Source organism: Mobula birostris, chromosome 6, assembly GCF_030028105.1.
Source record: "Mobula birostris isolate sMobBir1 chromosome 6, sMobBir1.hap1, whole genome shotgun sequence".
In the NCBI taxonomy this organism is placed as follows: domain Eukaryota; kingdom Metazoa; phylum Chordata; class Chondrichthyes; order Myliobatiformes; family Myliobatidae; genus Mobula; species Mobula birostris.
Genome location: NC_092375.1, coordinates 18,221,821 through 18,241,275, shown reverse-complemented (window position 1 = coordinate 18,241,275; position 19,455 = coordinate 18,221,821). Strand labels below are relative to the sequence as shown.

Genomic DNA, 19,455 nt, shown 5'->3' with positions numbered 1-19,455 from the left:
TGTCTTGGACCTCCAGAAGTGGTCCACAGCAGGGGTGATTGATAAGTTTGTGGCCTATGGTAGAAGGAGATGAGTTATTAACTTCAAACTTTCTGCATTTTCGCTCAAAGAGTTGAACTGCACGTGCATGTAACAAGAGCTGTATAACTTATCTCCTTCTACCTAAGGCCACAAACTTATTAATCACCCCTGCTGAGGACCACTTGGAGGTCCAAGACGCTCTCGTTACAAAGAAGGGCTCCGTTTGCTCCACGACCACTGGGCTAAGTGTGTACATGTAGGAGGGGACTATGTTGAAAAATAAATGTGCCAGGTTTTCTAAAATTGACTCTTTCTACATTAGGCCACGAACTTATCAATCACCCGAGAGTGTGTGTGTGTGTGTGTGTGCGTGTGTGTGTGTATATACAATAATACGTACATATTATGTATGTGTTAAATAGGTAGTGCAAAAATAGAAATAATGTAGCAGTGAGGTAGTGTTCATGGGTTCAAAGTCCATTCAGAAATCGGATAAATCGGATAACAGAGGGGAAGAAACTGTTCCTGAATCGTTGAGTGTGTGCCTTCAGGCTCCTGTACCTCCTTCCTGATGGTAGCAATGAGAACAAGGCATGACCTGGTTGATGGGGTCCTTAATGAAGAACGCTGCCTTTTTGAGGCCTCGCCCCGTGAAGATGTCCTGGATGCTATGGAGCATAGTGCCCATGCTGGAACTGACTAAGTTTACAACTGTTGGCAGCTTTGATTCTGTGCAGTAGCCCTCCCTCCCATACCAGTCGGTGATGCAGAATCATACCCATACCCAGTGCTATGATTCTTCTTTCAAGGTCCACCTTCCATAATCTCAAATTAGTGGAGTTTATTGGCAGACCTGTTTTACTGAAGAGCTTTGAATCAGGAGTTAGCCACCGAGCCTCTTGTCTCATGTCTTTCATTTATACTGTACAGTTCTGTGCATTCCCCACCTTATAGGGAGGATGTGATTGCGGTGGAGAGAGTATGAAAGAGACTCACTGGGAAATTACCTGGATTGGAGGACCTTATGGGGAAAGATTAGACAGGCTTACTTGTTTTCTCTAGAGCAAAGGGAGTTTTGGGATGACTTGATAGAACTGTATAAGTTTTTTAGGAATATATGTGGGGTAGATCGATAGAATGTTTTTGTTTCTCTGTGGCGGGATTGCAAACCAAAGGAGCACTGGTTTAAGGTGAGAGGAAGATGTTTTAAAGAGGATTTGAGAGGGAAGTTTTTTGTACACAGAGTGGTCGATATTTGGAACACACTCCAGAGGAGGAACAACCATATAACAATTACAGCACGGAAACAGGCCATCTCGGCCCTTCTAGAGAATCAGATACAAAAATAGTGACTGTGTTTAAGAGATATTTAGCCAGATATTTATATTGGTAAATTTTGGAAGTGATGGTGCAAATGGGGACAAATAGGTTAGCGTAAATGGGCAAAAAGGTATGAATAGCCCTGATAGGATAACCTATCAAATATTGAAAGGCCTAGATAGAGTGGATGTGGAGAGGATATTTCCTAAGATCCAGGGACCCAGCCTCAGAACAGAGGGACATCCATTTAGAACAGAGATGAAGACGAATTTCTTTTGCCAGAGGGTGGTGAATCTATGGAATTTATTGTCACAGACAGCTGAGGAGGTAGATCATTCAGCGTGTGTATGTATATGTGTGTGCCACCCAGTAATCCCCCGATTTAATCCTAGCCTAATCATGGGGCAATTTATAATGACCAATTAACCTATCAGTCGGTACATCTTTGAACAGTGGGAGGAAACTGGAACACGTGGAGGATTGCCATGTGGTCACGGGGGGAGAACATACAAACCCAGGTTGATAAGGTTTTTGATTTGTAAGGGTGTCAAAGGTTATGGGGAGAAAGCAGGGGAATGGGGTTGAGAGGGATAATAAATCAGCCATGTTCAAATGGCAGAGCAGACTTGATTGGCCGAATGACCCACTTCTACTCCAATGTCTGTGGTCTTGTGGGTTTTTGGATTTAGAATTGGTTTATTATTGTCAGTTGTATCCAGCAGAAGTGAAATTGAGTCCCCTCCCCCAACATTGATTGGGTTCAAATTAACAACACTGAACATGCATCATGTGAATCAGAACTAGAATTGGAATCAGGTTTATTATCATTGATATGTGATGTGAAATCTTTTGTTTTTCAGCAACCGTACAGCATAAGACATAAACACTGCTATATGTTACAAAAATAAATCGTGCACAAGACGAAAGATGGTTGTGTTCACGGACCGTATGCAACGGTCTTCCAATAACCTTTGGGCAGCGTAATAGTGTAGTGGTTAGCATAACACTATTACGGTACCCGTGACCCTGGTTCAGTTCCTGTCGCTGTCTGTAATGAGTTTGTACAGTGTCCATGTGGCCGCGTGGGTTTCCTCCAGGCACTGGAGCACGAGGATTTCTTCCAGGTGCTCTGGTTTTCTCCCACATTCCGAAGATGTACCTCTTTGTAGGTTAACTAGTCACACAGGTGTAACTGGGTAGTCAGAGTTCATTGGGCCAGAAGGGCCTGTTACTGTGCTTTAGATTTAAATACCAAACTGTCCAGAAATACATAGGAGTTATTTTCAAATGTTTAAGTATTAGTAACCCTTACCCCATCCCCCTTCCAAGAACCCAAACTTCTGAAAGAGCATACATTAATGAAACAAAAAAATTGCAATTGTTGCTCAGGGTGCTTAATTTCAGCATTCAACGTACCATCAGTGGCCACTTTATTAGGTACAGGAGTAGAACCCAGTGTGGTTTTCCACTGCTGTAATCCATCCACTTCAAGGTTCGAAGTGTGTGTTCAGAGATGCTCTTCTGCGCACCACAATGTAAGGCGTGATTATTTGAGTTACTGTCGCCTTCCTGTCTGATTGAACAAGTCTAGCCATTCTCCTCAGATGTTTTCACCCACAGTATGCCTGGCCGCTCACTGGGTGTTTTTTTTTTGTTTTTTTGCACCATTCTCTGTAAACCCTAGACACAGTTATGCATGAAAATCCCAGGAGATGATCAGTTTCTGAGATAATCGAACCACCCCATCTGGCACCAATAATCACTCCACGATCGAAATCACTTGGATCATATTTCTTCCCCATTCTGATGTTTGGCCCGAACCACAACTGAAACACTTGACCATCTCTGCGTGCTTTTATGCATTGAGTTTCTGCCACATGATTGGCTGATCAGATATTTGCATTAATAAACAGGTGTAACTAAGAAAGTAGCTATTGAGTATAGAATTTGATTTCTGCATCTAACATAGAATTTAGTACTGATGCTGACAGTACAGGAACGTCATGATTTTACAGGCTCCCTGATGTTTCAGGACAAAATTACTGTTTACAGGATTGCAGCTGAAGTCAGATAGTGACAGTAGAGGGAGCTGTGCTCTCCAAATTCATGTGTTCATTCAGAAATTGCTGCAGAATCAAAATCAAGCTAATTGCCATATGTACAAGTACTGGTGCACTGAAAAACTCGTGTTGCCACACATTCCGCCGCCAACATAGCATACCCACAATGCTCGGCAGGCCGACATAAAGCGCAACCAGCAACAAAACAACAGTCAAACAAGCTGTTTTCCACCCTCCCACCCACACCCACAGGCACAGACTGTCCTCCAACTGTAGGACAGGCCTCCAGTCTCCAGGCTTTATAATTTATACTTTATACTTTATTGTCGCCAAACAATTGGTACTAGAACGTACAATCATCACAGCGATATTTGATTCTGCGCTTCACACTCCCTGGTTTACAAATATTAAATATTAAAAATTTAAATTATAAATCATAAATAGAGAATAGAAAAATGGGAAGTAAGGTAGTGCAAAAAAACCGAGGCATGTCTGGATATTTGGAGGGTATGGCCCGGATCCAGGTCAGGATCCGTTCAGCAGTCTTATCACAGTTGGAAAGAAGCTGTTCCCAAATCTGGCCGTACGAGTCTTCAAGCTCCTGAATCTTCTCCCGGAGGGAAGAGGGACGAAAAGTGTGTTGGCTGGGTGGGTCGTGTCCTTGATTATCCTGGCAGCACTGCTCCGACAGCGTGCAGTGTAAAGTGATTCCATGGATGGAAGATTGGTTTGTGTGATGTGCTGCGCTGTGTTCACGATCTTCTGCAGCTTCTTTCGGTCTTGGACAGGACAACTTCCATACCAGGTTGTGATGCACCCTAGAAGAATGCTTTCTACGGTGCATCTATAAAAGTTAGTGAGAGTATTAGGGGACAGGCCAAGTTTCTTTAGTTTTCTCAGGAAGTAAAGGTGCTGGTGGGCCTTCTTGGCAGTGAACTCTGCTTGGTTGGACCAGGCTTCTGACACCGGCCTCCGAATTTCAATGGACCTTTGATATCGATCCTCAGAGTAGCCGGTGACAGGACCCCGAACTCCAGGCTCATTGACTGACTGGCCCCCGCGGCAATGTGTCGTCTTTATAAATGATAATAAATGCAATTTCACTCATCTGCCAACGTTCAACCCTTGCAAGTAATTCGTGAGTGCTTGTGTTTCTCTTTTTTAGGCAGTGGCAGGGGACTGATGTCCACCAGAGCTCTCCAGGTCAGTGACTTGTCTTTCAGTGGTATTTTGCTCCCCCTTTCCTCCTAACCTTTCGAATGTCACTGTGATGATATGCTGATCAGTTTAATTGCCCTGTTGCTTTAAACATTCACTCAGTACCAGCCCTAACCACATTTACCTCGCTGTGGCAGACACCCGGGTTTAACCCTGAATTCAGTCACTCACTGTGCACTCCCTATGGCACAGTAGATTCTTCTAGGATCGAGAAGTTCAGGGTTTCCCACATTCAGGTTGGTAGGTTAATGTTGGTGGGTGATATGTGAGGGATCTGAGGATGTGGGGAGAATGAAAAGACGAGTTTTAATGTAAGATTAGTGTAATGGGTATTTGATGGTCAGTATAGATTCAGTGGGTGAAGAGTCTGTTTCGGTGTTCTATCTCTCTATGACTTTTGAATATAAACATAATTGCGGCAAGAGACGGATTAACTTGCTTTTGGAATGTTTAAAAATTGCAAAACAAAAGTTGTGAAACTTGTCACCTGACTGACACTTTTGAGGAATGCTGCTTTGTGTGAGGCAAGTGTCTGTTTGGGATTTGTTTAAAACCCAGGGAAAGAGATTGGTGGATTAATCGTTGTCCAACGAAGAACATGGAGCAATACAGCTCAGGAGCAGGTCCTTCGGCCCTCGGTGTCTGTGCTGATCACCATGCCGAATTATAGATAGATAGATATACTTTATTGATCCCGAGGGAAATTGGGTTTCGCTACAGCTGCACCAACCAAGAATAGAGCATAAATATAGCAATACAAAAACCACAAACAATCAAACAACAAAATGTAAACTATGCTAGATGGAAAAATAAGTCCAGGACCAGCCTATTGGCTCAGGGTGTCTGACCCTCCATGGGAGGAGCTGCAAAGTTCGATGGCCACAGGCAGGAACAACCTCCCGTGATGCCCAGTGTTGTATCTCGGTGGAATATGGCCGAAGTCCAACAGCAAAAAGTTCAATATCCAGTCTACAAACACGTTCCTCGATCGTAATATGACCCGGATTGCACCATCTGTTGTTAACCAGAACAGTAAGCACCCAACTCCTTTACGCTTACTACTCTCAGTGCACTTCCGGTCAGCCCGAACGGTCTGGAAGCCATCCATGGAGAAGTTTTGATCGTGTATGTCCTCGTGCAGCCCCGTTCCATGAAACACATAACATTGCACTCCCGAAATGTTCTCTGATGCCTGGCTAGCACCGTGAACTCATCCATTTTATTACCCACCGAACTCCTCTTCTCCATAAGTCTCTGTTGTCTCGACCTGGTCCTCTTTCCTCGACTTTGTGATCCCCCACTGCATCCTCTGTGTGTTTTCCTCCAGATTTCAGCAGGGGTGTCCTCCGCTCTGCTCGCTAAACCGGCCGGCATAAACTCAATCAGCTGGTCCCTGGAATACACAATCGACATCCCGCTAATGAGACGTGTTGGAATGTAACTATTTCCAGTGCTAAAAACCCAAATAAAACTCTCTCTACCAGCATGTTAGAGAGGGTGCAGCTTCGCCGTGTTACTGTGCAAAAAAAAATACAAATCATAATGTAAGTTAAAAAGTAAGAAGAAAAAAGTAAGAATACTGCTCTGGAACGGCTGTAGCAGGCTGCATGCACGACTGGCGCATGTGCACTTTGAATTAAACTAAATGTGGGTGTCACGGTAGTGAAATGGTTACCAAGACGCTGTTACATCTGGGGCTGGCAGAGTTTGGAGTTCAGTTCTGACATCGTCTGTAAGGAGTTTGTACATCTTCCCTGTAAATATGTGGGTTTCCTCCAGGTGCTCAGATTTCCTACCACAGTCCAAAGACATACTAGTTAGTAGATTATTCGGTCATTGCAAATTGTCCTATGATTAGGCTAGTGTTAAATAGGTGGGTTGTTGGGCAGTGAGGCCTGTTGGGCAGTGAGGCCCGTTGGGCCTACAGGGCCTGCTCCATGCTATACCTCTAAATAGATACACACACAAATAAATAAATAAATTCAAAGTACGTTTATTTATTATCAAAGTACATCTGCAGTATACAACCGTGAGATTCGCCTCCCCCACAGACAGCCGTGAAACAAAGAAAACCATGGAACCCGTACAAAGAAAAACGTCAAGCCCCCAACGTGCAAAAAAAGAACAAATCATGCAAATGGCAAAAACGATCAAAGAACACAGAAGATAGATAGATAAATAAATAAATCTGTTCTGCCTTGTCCCTCCATTCCAAATCTGACTCGAATCAGGTTTATTATCATTGAAGTACATCGTGAAATCTGGCACTTACTGCCAGCAATACAATGTCACACATAAAATATACTATAAGTTACAATAAGAAGTATATATATATATATGTAAATAAAAAGAAAATAGTGTAAAAACAGGGCAAAATAGTGAGGTAGTGTTCACAGGTTCTTGGACCGTTCAGACATCTGATTGTGGAGGTGAAGAAACTGTTCCTAAAAAAGTGACTGTGTGTCTTCAGGCTCCTGTACCTCCCCCCTGCTGGTACTGGGCACTGAGAAGAAGGCTGAGTGGAAGGGGTCCTCAATGATGGATGCTGATTATTACCAAGCTTTTTGTTTTTTCTAATCCCCCATGGATCTGATCCAGTGGCAAGAAGAAGTATTAGGTATAAGAAACGAAAACCACTTCTGCAGTTCCGGTGAATGGCCCTTGACTAGAAGCATCGATTCTTTCTTCCCACACTGCCTTTGCTTAATCTCCCAGAGTGTTCCCAGCATGCCCTGTTCTTACTTTGGATTCTTGGCACCTTGCTTCAGCCTACATTTGTTCTTGTTTTTCATTCAGCCCGGTGAACTTGTTATTGCTTTACCCGAGAAGTGTCTGCTCACCACCAGAACGGTCCTAAGGAGCTACTTGGGTGAATACATTGAGAGGTATGTTGATCCCATTGAAGCAGTATTTAATCTCATCATTCACTGGAGGTATTATTTTAAAGATCAACTTATTTCATTTGGCAGGTTAGGCACAATCAATCAGACAGAATTATACGGCACAGAAACGGTGACTTTTGGTCCATCTTGTCATTGCCACTGCGATGCCTCACCATTCTAAACCCATTTGCATGCATTAAGCATGTATACCACTCCCTAGCTCCAAACTTACCAAAGACCTATGTAAATCACGGGCAAAGCGCTCCCCACCGTCACCTGCATACCCATTCCCACCACTGAGCGCGTCTACAAGGAGTGCTGCCACAAGAAAGCAGCATCTGTCGTCAGGGTTCCCCACTGTCCAGGCCATGTTCTCTTCTTGTTGCTGCCATCGTGCAGTAGGTACAGAAGCCTTGCGTCCCACACCACCAAGTTCAGGGGCAGCTATGACCATACAACCATCAGGTTCCTGAACCAGCATAGATAACTTCACTCACCTCAACACTGAACTCATTCCATGGATTCACTTTCGAGGACTCTACAACTCTTGATCTCAACACTTATATTGCTTTTTTCCCCCCTTTTTTGTATTTACACAATTTATTGTTTTTTGCACATTGGTTGTTTATCCAGCTTTGTGTGCAGTTTTTCATTGACCCTATTGCGTTTCTTTCTACTTACTGTGAATGCCTGCAAAAAAGGAATCTCAGGGTAGTATATATACTTGGATAGTGAATTTGAACTTTTGAACTTTGGATAGTTTGGAGTACATTCATTATGAAAAGTTGGCTCCTGAACTCCAACAGTGACTGCACTCCAGAGGTAAATTTGCTATTAAATCTTTTGAGACCTTGCTGATGCATGGAGCTCAGCATTCTTTTCTTCTTTATGTTCTGCATTAGTTAAAATTTTAATTTATTCTCCCCAGGTGGAAACCGCGTTTGTCTCCTCTCCAAGCCTTGTGTATGTTCCTCATCGCCGAGAGACATTTTGGGAGCCAGTCTCCCTGGAAACCTTATATCGATGTCTTACCAAAGTCGTACACCTGTCCAGTTTATTTTACAGAGGGCTCAATAAGACTGCTTCCTAGCCCTTTGATTAAAAAGTTCCGGGAACAAAAGACTGCGGTCCAGGAACTCTACCTTACTTCCAAATGCTTCTTCGATTCTTTGCAGCCCTTGTTTTCTGAAAGTGTGGAGAACATTTTTACATATGATGCCCTTTGTTGGGCCTGGTGCACTGTTAATACCAGGACAATTTATATGAAACATGAACAGAGCGAGTTCTTTTCCAGAGAGCCGGATGTCTATGCTTTGGCACCATATTTAGACCTGCTGAACCACACACCCACTGCTCAGGTAAGAAGCAGCTGTGCTTAAATATCAATCATCTCACAGGAAGCTAAACAAACATAATGTCCTAAGCTCTCTCACTATTGTCTTTAAGCTGTCTTCCTTTTAACTTAGCAATGGCTTCCCTTTGGCTGACAGGGCTTTCAGCTCTTTGCTTTCTCCTCCCTCTCTCCCCCTCTCCCCAGGCAGATAGGGCAGAACATACAAACTCCTTTCAGGAGTTATGCTACCATGCCACCTGAATGATTGAGGGTCTTCCTCATCCAACCTGGCCCCTCCCTGTCCAGTTGTGAAAGAACCCTATATTGTGGCCATTCCTTGTAGTGGCTGCACCAAGCTTCAGTGGGTTCTTCAGCATGTACTCCTGCAGCTGGGAATGTGCCCGTCAGCAACATTGCTCCTTGCAGCCTGCTGTAAGAGTTGCGTAACATTCACCCATTTCTGCTGTAAGGGTTACATACGATTGACCCGTTCCTTCAGTTGGCGACCTTGCAAAAAAAAAAAAAAAAACCACCATCCAGGCCATGCTCTCTTCTCGCTATTACCATCATGCAGGGGTTTCAAGAGCTTTAGGTCCCACACCACCAGATTCTGCAAAAGTTATTACCCTACAATCATCAGGCTCCTGAATTAGTGTGGATAACTTCACTCACCTCAACTCTGAACTGATTCCACACCCTATGGATTCACTTCCAAAAACTCAACAACTCAATGTTCTCAGTGTTATTATTTTCTTCTTCTGACTTTTAATGGCGGTTGGCAGTCCAATTTAAAGATGCATTTCCGCCACCAACTGGACTGGAGTGTGGTGTAGAGAGTTGGGAAATAAAACCCCTACTAGTTCTTTATCAAATGAAACCTAAGTTACCCCAAAGAGCCCTATACATTGTAAACAATGAAAGACAATATTGTGAATTAAATTAAAGTCACTGCTGTAACTTAGTAACGTTTTTAAAATGAAAACTAACAACCCCTAAAGCTAGTAGTGCAACCTGCATTTGCTTTCTTTCAACCTTGTATGCTTTACCTTGTGAAAGAATCTGTTCAACTGTCTCATACTGAGAGTTTTTCTTCCTGGCATCAAATAATCTTTTCATTCTGGTCCTGAAATCCTTGGCAGAAGGTTCTGCAATGGTTTTTCAAAGTTTCTAAGAAATTTATTATTGAAGTATCTATAGTGCGTATATGTAACCCTGAGATTCACTTCCTTGCAAGCAATTACAGGAAATAAATGCAATTTAATTATTATTTCATTTTATTCAGTATTATTTATTTACTTTTTTCCTTTTTTATTATTCGTACAATGTCATCTGTTGCATATTGATTGTTTGTCAGTCTTTGTTTATGTATAGTTTTTCATAAATCCAAAAGAATTGCATTTCCTGTAAATGCTTGCAAGGGGGTGAATCTCAGGGTTACATATATGCACTATAGATACTTAGATAATAAATTTATTAGGAACTTTGAAAAACCATTGCAGAACCTTCTGCCAAGGATTTCAGGACCAAAATGTCAAGATCATTTGCTGACAGGAAGAAAAGCTCTCAGTATGAGCCAGCCTGAGCTGCTGGTCCATTTTCTCCTAGCAACAGTTTCCAGAGCAAGGTGGGTATTAGCCAGGACCTGGGTCCAATGGCCAACCAATGCTCACTGCTCTGCTCCCCACCCAGAGTGTGGTGGGAAAGAAAAACACACACAGTAGCAGAGACCCGGGGGTCCGTGATTCTGCAATAACTGTTCACATTTTTTTTGTGGCTCCCTTTGTTAAGAAAAGTGGCCTATGATCCAACAAAATATAGCTGCTAGCCACAGCAATGGGTGTTGAGAGATGTTACCAGAGAGCTGCATTCTGCAAAGGAGCAAAGAACAAATGGAGGATGGGTTAAAGAAGAAGGTTTTGGTTTAGCTGACAGTGATGATTCCACACGAGGGCAAACGTGGAATGCTGACTTCTGGAAATTGGAGGGCTTGGAGAGATTGGAGGGCTTGGAGAGATTGCAGAGATGGAGGAGGTGGGAGCAAGGTCTTTGAGAGAGTTAACCACAAGCTGGACGTTGCAGCGTCTCCAAAGGCAAAGAGATGATTGATGTATTGTGTTTAATTCCAAGTTTATTGTCATGGACATAGGTACCCAGAGAATGAATGCCATGAAAACGAGCATTCTGCAGCGGCAGCACAGAACGTTACAAATTTGCAAACACAAATTTCATAAACTTAAATTAACACACTCATCGAGGGATCAGCAGTGGGAAGGGGGAGCAGTTTCAAGTTCCTGGGTATCAACATCTATCCTGGGCCCAACATATCAGTGCAGTTACAAAGAAGGCATGACAGCAGCTACATTTCATAGGGAGTTTGAGAATAATTAGTATGTCACCAAATACCCTCTTAAATTTCTACAGATGTACTGTGGAGAGTATTCTAACTGGTTGCTTCACCACCTGGTATGGGGGGGGGGGGGTGCAGGGGCTACTGCACAGGATCAAAAGAAGCTGCAAGAAGATGTGAACTCAGTCATCTCCATCACAGGCACTAGCCTCTCCAGCATCCAGGAAATCTTCAAAGAGTGATGCCTCAAAAAGGCGGCATCCACCATTAAGGACTCCCATCACCCAGATCATGCCTTCTTCTCATAGTTAGCATCAGGGAGGAGGTACAGAAGCCTGAAGGCACACACTCAACAATTCAGGGATAGCTTCTTCCCCTCTGCCATCAGATTTCTGAATGGATATTGAACCCATGAACGCTACCTCACTTCTATGTTTTATATACAACTTACACAGCCCAATAATCAAAAGTAATATCACAATATTAACAAACAAGAGAAAATCTGCAGGTGCTGGAAATTCAAGCAACACACACAAAGTACTGGAGGAACTCAGCAGGCCAGGCAGCATCTATGGAAAAAAGTATAGTTGACGTTTCGGGCCGAGACCCTTCAGCAGGACTGGAGAAAAAGAAATGATGAGGAGTAGATTTAAGTGAGGGGGAGAGGGGAGGGAGAAACTAGGTGAAACTAGGAAGGGGGGGAATAAAGAGCTGGGAAGTTGATTGGTGTGCGGTTGAAGAGCTGCAGCGATCACAGAGTATTAATGTTTGGTGAAGGAGTTAAGATCTTATATCAGGTCTTGCCCTTCCCCATCTCTTTTGGCTCACGATGTTGAGCCGACCTTTTAACCTAATCTAAAATCAATCTAACTTTCCCCTTTCATATAGCTCTCCATGTTTCTATCATTCATGTGTCAAAATCAGTGTAGCAGCAACTCGAACAAGCTAATGTCGCTGCTGACAGCCACACGGGGAGCTATTTTGTATGACGCGCACTCTGATCAATCCAATAGTAATGTCCCGAAAAGTCCAAGTGATGTATTTGATCCTTTATTAGCAACTAACAAAACATGCAATCTTGATGCGATATTAAACGTACTTAAGCGGACTTGAGCAAAGCTAAGCGGTCAATAGAAGATATGGCACCTGACGGACCCCAGTTCTAAACTGCCCAGAACAAGTCATGAAGACGTAATTAAACCTTTGGCTTTTACCATGCCCCACCCACGTGACTAGCTACCATAATCGACACGCAACTCAGAATACAATGCAGATAGAAAACAGTTCCGTGGCTGTTAGATCAGTGTGAGTGCAAAGTGATCATGGTGCTGCTAAACTGACTGATTAGAGTTTTGCTGGTTGGTTCAAGAACCGAATGGTTGAGTAGCTGTTCTTGAAGCTGGTGATGTCAGACTTCTGTTCCACCTGCCCGTTTGACTTGTATTTCCCATGTTGTCAGGTATCGGCTGCCTTTAACCAGCAAAGTAAATGTTACGAGATTAGAACATTAACAAAGTGCCAGAGGTATGAGCAGGTTTTTATCTGCTATGGTCCACACGACAACCAGCGGCTTCTCTTGGAGTACGGATTTGTGGCTGGCAGTAACCCACACAGCGTGGTGTACGTTGACAAAGGTGAGGCTGTTGCACCTGAGCTGACGCAAAGGTGAATTTGTTATCCTTCCATTCTCCAGTCTTCTACTACCATCCAGTCCGCTTTTTAGACCATTGGACAATAAGACATAGGAGCAGAAATAGGCCATTTGGCCCATTGAGTCAGCTCTGACTTTCCATCATGGCTGATTTATCCATTTTCTATTTCCTGCCTTCTCCTGTAACCTTTGACACACTTACTAATCGAGAACTTATCAATCTCTGCTTTAAATATACCCAATGACTTGGTCTGCTTATGCATCTGGTACTGAATTCCACTGATTCACCACCCTCTGGCTGAAAAAATTCCTCATATCTGTTCTAAAGCGATGTCCTTCTATTCTGAGGCTCCGCTGTTTGATCCCAGACTCCCCCGTTAAAGGAAGCATCCTCTCCACATCCACTCTATCTAAGGTTTCAATGAAATCTTCTCAGCGTTCTTCTAATCTTTTTCTAAAGTTCTTCCCTATATTCAGTCTCCGATCAATAACTGAGGTTGAGAGATTTAGGAGACTGCTCTATGCATGAACTGAATCCACTTTAGGAGAACAGATGTTTGATGGTAATTTTAACCCAACTCATGTAAGTTTCACCTGTCAGTTATGACTATCAGTGGACTTCATAACAGAATAAAGTCCTGCAGTGGGCAAAACCAGTGACATATGTGCTGCTGTGCCTTCCCTTTTATCTAGTTAAGGTAAAGCTGAAGGTTAGCTTTCTTTGTCCCATGTACATCAAAACATACACTGAAATGTGTTGTTTGCACCAACAATAAACATAGTCTGAAGATGTTCTGTTGAGCAGCCTGCAGGTGTTGCCATGCTTCTGGCACCAACGGAGCATGCCCACAATTTATTAACCCTATAACCTGTTCATCTTTGGAACGTGGGAGGACTCTTTCTTTGCAGTAAGTACTGTGATTCTCTACTTGCCCCTTCACCGTGCTGTCCTGCGATTAGTAGCTCAGATGTGTACAGGCTAGGGTTGGTGAGTTTGTAGGCGTGCTGTGTTGGTGCCGGAAGCCTGGTGACGCTCGCGGGCTGCCTAGCACAATCCTCGCTGAATTAATTCAGTTTAACATAATTGGCACATTTCATGTGATGGGGGAATGTGGAATTCATTGTAATTAAACTTCAGTTTTTCATCAGCCATGTCAACATGCTGTAGATATGAAAAGATTTTTTTTTAAGAAGAAGCAAAAAATGTCATATTTTTCTGTTGGATTTCAGATTTTCTTCGTTGTCACCTTTCCCTAAAAGACAAACTGCTGAATGGAAAGCTGTTATTCCTGCAGGACCAAGGTCTCCTGGAGTAAGTATTGCTTGCCTAATTTGCCAACTGAAATTAAGAGAGCAACACCCAAAACAAAACACGGCAAGTCAGGCAGCATTTATGGAGCCTCAGGACTCACATCACCAGGTTCAAGAACAGTTACTACCCCTCAACCATCAGGTCCTTAAATAAAAGGGGATAACTACGCTCACTTACCCCATCACTGAGATGTTCCAACAACCAATGACCTCACTTTAAGGACTCTATCTCATGTTCTTGTTATTTATTGCTATTTACTTATATTTGCATTTGCACAGTTTGCCTTCTGCACTCTGGTTGATTATTCATTGATCCTGTTATAGATACTATTCTATAGATTTTCTGAGTAGCCAGCCGGTGGTGTAGTAGCATCCGCACTAGACCGAGGTGAGTGGTCCCGGGTTCGAACCCAGCCGGCTCCTTGCATGCTTTCCATCCGTGTTGGGTTGAGTCTTGAGCTAGGAACTCGAACTTATAAAAACAGACAAAACAGTTAAAGGAATGGCAAGGTTGCCGTCCGATGCATGGAAAGGAACAAAAACAACAAAATTTGCTGAACGTACAGTACCTGCAGGAAAATGAATCTCGGTAGTATATGCTGCCGTATATGTTCTTTGATAATAAACTTACTCTGAACTTTGAATAAACAGTAACATTTCGGGCTGAGACCCTACAAAAGACTTCTCTAGCAGATAAAGTTTCCAAAAGTCAAATAGCAAAAGCAGCATACTCAGCAAAAATATACACATTAAGAACTTCCCAACCTGTCCTTGCCTATTGTACTGGTCTGTATTTGTGACTTGCCTGTGTCTGCAATGAATGTCATTTTTCCCCACGGAAAAGGCTTTATTTTATTTTAACTGAAATACGCTCATGGGCTTATCTCTTCTGGGAGAGCTGATTCGAGTGATCATTTGTCTCCGTCATTGGAACAAGGACACCTTCCTGGTCGGACTCGGGAGACCTTTATGTTGAACTTGCTAATTCCTTTAAAAAGATTGGAGAGAATAATATCCGCTGCAGCTTACGCATTTAAAATTTCCTGTTTTAAATGTCAAAGATCATGCCTAACCTGGGCACTTTTAGCATTTTCTGCTTTACTTTTGATCGTAATTCTATTTATTGAGATACAGCTTGGAGTAGGCCCTTACAGCCCTCTGAGCCACATTGCCCAGCAGCTCCCCGATTTAATCCCAGCCTAATCACTGGACAATTTACAATGACCAATTAACCTACCAACCAGTTTGCCTTTGGATTGTGGGAGGAAACCAGGGCACCTGGAGGAAACCTATGTGGTCACGGGGAGAATGTATAGGCTGTGGTGGGAAGTTAATTGGCAAGGATACAAATGTGGGTTTTTTTAATTGCAATGTGAAATGCATTCACTGAGGATGGTGGTTTTGCAATTTGTTTTTCTGCTAAAGAACTGTTTTTCAGACAGATTTTGACCTTGTAATCATCAGAGTATGAACTTTCTGTGGTATTACCCGTCTAGTGTCCCTGGATGATTGTTTCAAACACTTGCACTATATTCTGTGCATTATTGAGGGCCGCCCCATGGACTCAGGTTTACAGGACAGGAAACCTGAGTCCACAGATACCTCATGGTATCCGGAATCATTTTACTCCATTGTCAGAGTTCATATTTGAGGTTTCTGTATCCTTAGCATTTCATCGCTGGACCTTTTGGAGAAAACTGAGAATCCTCTAACATTCTGCACTCTGGTTGATCTTTCATTGATCCTGTTACAGATACTGTTCTATAGCTTTGTTGTGATTGGCCTCAGTAAGTAGGTAATTCTTTACCAAATATGGCTGTGCAGGAAAGTCATTGGGGTACACTTGATAGGTTCTTGATCAGTAGGGGCATCAATGATTACAGGATGAAGGCAGGAGAATGGTGTTGAGAGGGGTAATACGTCAGCCATGATCCAGTGGCAAAGCAGCTGAATGCCCTAATTCTGCTCCTTTGTCTTATGGTCTTATACCAGCTGGGATATAATGATCTAATCAAGGCCAAAGGAAGAAAATTAAAAGCAGTGAGTTTTAGTTTCAGCGTGAGCTTCAGAGCTTTGAATAACAAGATAGATAGTCCTCAAGGTGAGATTATTGGTTGTGGGAACATCTCAATGGATGGACAAGTGAGTGTCGTTATCCCTTACTGTTCAAGAGCCCAATGGCTGAGGATGAGTAACAGTTCTTGAACCTGGTGGTGCAAGTCCTGAGGCCCTTGTGCCTTCTATCTGATGGTAGCAGCAAGAAAAAAGTGTGGTGAGGATCTTGGAAGATGGATGCTGCTTTTCTACGACAGCTGATTCATCGCCACCTTTGATATGGCCCACAACAGTGGTGCCATCAGCAAACTTGAATATGCAGTATAGTGAATACATAAAATTGCTACAGTACTGTGCAAAAGTCTTGGGCACCCTAGATCTCTCTATATATATTTATATATATGTACCTAAGAATTTTGCACAGGACTATACAGTGCGTGGACTGTATTGGTAATCAGCACAAAGTGAGACATTTCATTGTATGTTTTATTATTTCAGTGTACATGTGAAGAAAAAAAGCTAACCTCCAAATCTTTGATTGAAATCAGAGCAACAATAACACATGAGTAGTCTATTAACATGCTTCTGTATTTCATAAGATCATAAGATATAGGAGCAGAATTAGGCCACTTGGCCCATTGAGTCTGCTCCGCCATTTCATCATGACAGATCCATTTCCCTCTCAGCCTGGTCTCCTGCCTTCTTCCTGTATCCCTTCATGCCCTGACTAATCAAGAACTGATCAACCTCTGCTTTAAATATATCCCATGACTTGGCCTCCACAGCTGCCTGTGACAACACATTCCTCAGATTCACCGCTCTCTGGCTAAAGAAATTCCTCCTTATCTCTGTTCTAAATCAACATCCCTGTATTCTGAGGCTGTGCCCTCTGGTCCTCGACTCACCCACTATAGTACTTCATACTATGCGATTTCTGGATTTGATTGTAGTTCAACAGGACTCTTCCAGTTTTATGTTTTATATTCTGTCTTTTCGCCCATTCTTTCTTGTTGCCATTGGTGTGACTCGTTTGTTTTTTGGCAGGGTATGTGGTTTGTGGTTTGATGTTCTTCTTGCTGTTTGCATGATTTGTTTTTTTTTTACATAAAATTTGATATTTTTCTTTGAACGGCTTCCATGCTTTGTTTTTGTGGCTGTCTGGAGAAGACGAATATCAGAGTTGTATACTGCGTACATACTTTGATCATAAATGTAACTTGAACCTTATTTCAACTCTGGAACCAAAGTCTTCTTGTATGCTTCTAGAAACTTGACATTTGGACGAGATGGACCTTCTTGGCGGCTTCTGACGGCGCTTAAAGTTGCTTGCCTCACAGCAGAAGAATAGTAAGTGGATATGTTTCTTTTAATACAATATCAGTTTGTAGTTAAGCTTTTGCACTAACCCATTTTGGGTATTGGAGGGCACATGCTAGAAACTGTGTGAAAACACTGAGGGTGACCGCTCCTAGTTGTGTTGAACCATGAGTGAAAATTCACGGAGACAGTGTGGATTAGTGCCAGTTTATTATCATCCGACAACCAAGCGAAACAACTAACCTCCGGACCACAGTGCACCCACAAAACATAAACCAGCAGAGAAACCAGAACTACTATAGGAAGGATGTTGAGGCTTTGGAGAGAGTACTGAGGAGGTTTACCAGGATGCTGCCTGTCTTAGAGGGCATGTGCTATCACAAAAGGCTGGGTAAACTTGGGTTGTTTTCTCTGGAGTGCCAGAGACTGAGGGGAGATCTGATAGAGATTTACAAGATTATGAGAGCCATAGATAGAGTGGACAGAGAGTATCTGTTTCTTAGGGTTGAAATGTCAAATACCAGAGGGCATACATTGAAGATGAGAGGGGGTAGGTTCAAGGGGCGGGGTGTGGGGTAGGTTTTTCACTCAGCGAGTCGTGGCTGCCTGGAATGGTGGTAGAGGCAAATACATGAAAGATTTATAAGAGATGTTTGAAGAGGCACATGGATGTAAGGAAGATGTAGGAATATGACATGGGGTAGGTAGGAGGATGTTTTTCAGCTGGTTCAGCATAACATTCTGGGTTGAACGGCCTGTTGCTGTGCTGTACTGTACTGTTCTATGTTCTATTGCAGTAAATATGTGAATAAACCAGTAAGTTAATGATAAGCCAATGGGAAGAGTGTAGTCCATTTATCATAGGTAGGTCCCCAAGTACACATAACAGTCTGGTGCACAGTAATCAAAACTTGCTAATGGAATGCTGACATTTATCTCAAGGGCACTGGAACTGAAAATAAGCACGCTAAAAACAAGGGTTTGATAGCCTTGGGAGTGTTATTCCAGAGAATTTGGCAGTAAACTTCAGAAAATATATTTTGGAAAGTTTTATAATGTTAGGGATTAAATGTCTTCTGCTGAGAGGAGGCTGCATAAACGTGGCTCAACTCCCTTAAATTTAGACAGTGTACTGATACTGTTCAGCTCGGGGCTAACAACCCTGACTGGTCAAACAAAACAGTTACGGAAACAGCAAGGAAGAATCCTTCTATGTGTGTGTGTATGTTGGTATTCCTGAATCTCCAGCCAACTGACAGTAAATCAGAAGGAAGCTACTGACACAATGAAGGAAGCCGTGAACGTCGCCAGAAATGGAGGATCTTCGTTGCTGCCCCAAACGCAAAAGTAGAAGATCTTATGTTGTTCCGAGAGTACAGATGCAGCCTCATCCTAAGTTCGCACTTCCTCAGTTCTGCATTGGACTGTTGTCTGGAGGTTTTTGTCTTCATGCCTCTGAATGGGACTTGAACCTGGGGCAAAGGATGTAATCTAATTGAATAACTCCTTTCCCTAAGTTTCATTCTTCTTTCATTGCTCTGGAGATATCATGTAAATTCTGAACAAACTCCTTTCTGGAAGCTGTACCGACAAACAAAGATTGGAATGATTCAAGAAGACCTAAATGACAGGAAAATGGCTTTCCTTGGATTGCCGATACTCCAAGAACAAATATGAAGGCAACCCTTGCAGGGATTCAACACACACAAAAAACGTTAAGAGGAACTCAGCAGGCCAGCCATCATCTATGGAGAGGAATAAAGAGCTGCCATTTCAGGCTGAGGTCCTTCTGAAATGTCAACTCTTTATTCCTTCCCATAGATGGTGCCTGGCCTGCTGAGTTCCTCCAACATTTTGTGTGTGTAGCTGTGGATTTTCAGCATCTCTTGTGCTTATGCCTTGCTGAGACTAGAGTGCAAATGAGGGTGGTAAGGTAGTGT

At 42.9% G+C, this 19,455-nt stretch overlaps 1 protein-coding gene across 8 annotated transcripts in view; it reads left to right on the top strand.

Annotated features, from left to right (window-relative positions):
* Positions 1-19,455, top strand: part of setd4 (SET domain containing 4) — a 148,522-nt gene that overhangs the window by 74,775 nt on the left and 54,292 nt on the right. For all 8 annotated transcript variants that reach the window (XM_072259934.1, XM_072259935.1, XM_072259936.1 and 5 more), the window contains 6 exons: positions 4,567-4,604; positions 7,416-7,504; positions 8,430-8,859; positions 12,641-12,815; positions 14,063-14,144; positions 17,465-17,545. In XM_072259934.1, coding sequence (XP_072116035.1) covers positions 4,567-4,604; positions 7,416-7,504; positions 8,430-8,859; positions 12,641-12,815; positions 14,063-14,144; positions 17,465-17,545 — 895 coding nt within the window. The remainder of the gene's footprint in view (positions 1-4,566; positions 4,605-7,415; positions 7,505-8,429; positions 8,860-12,640; positions 12,816-14,062; positions 14,145-17,464; positions 17,546-19,455) is intronic.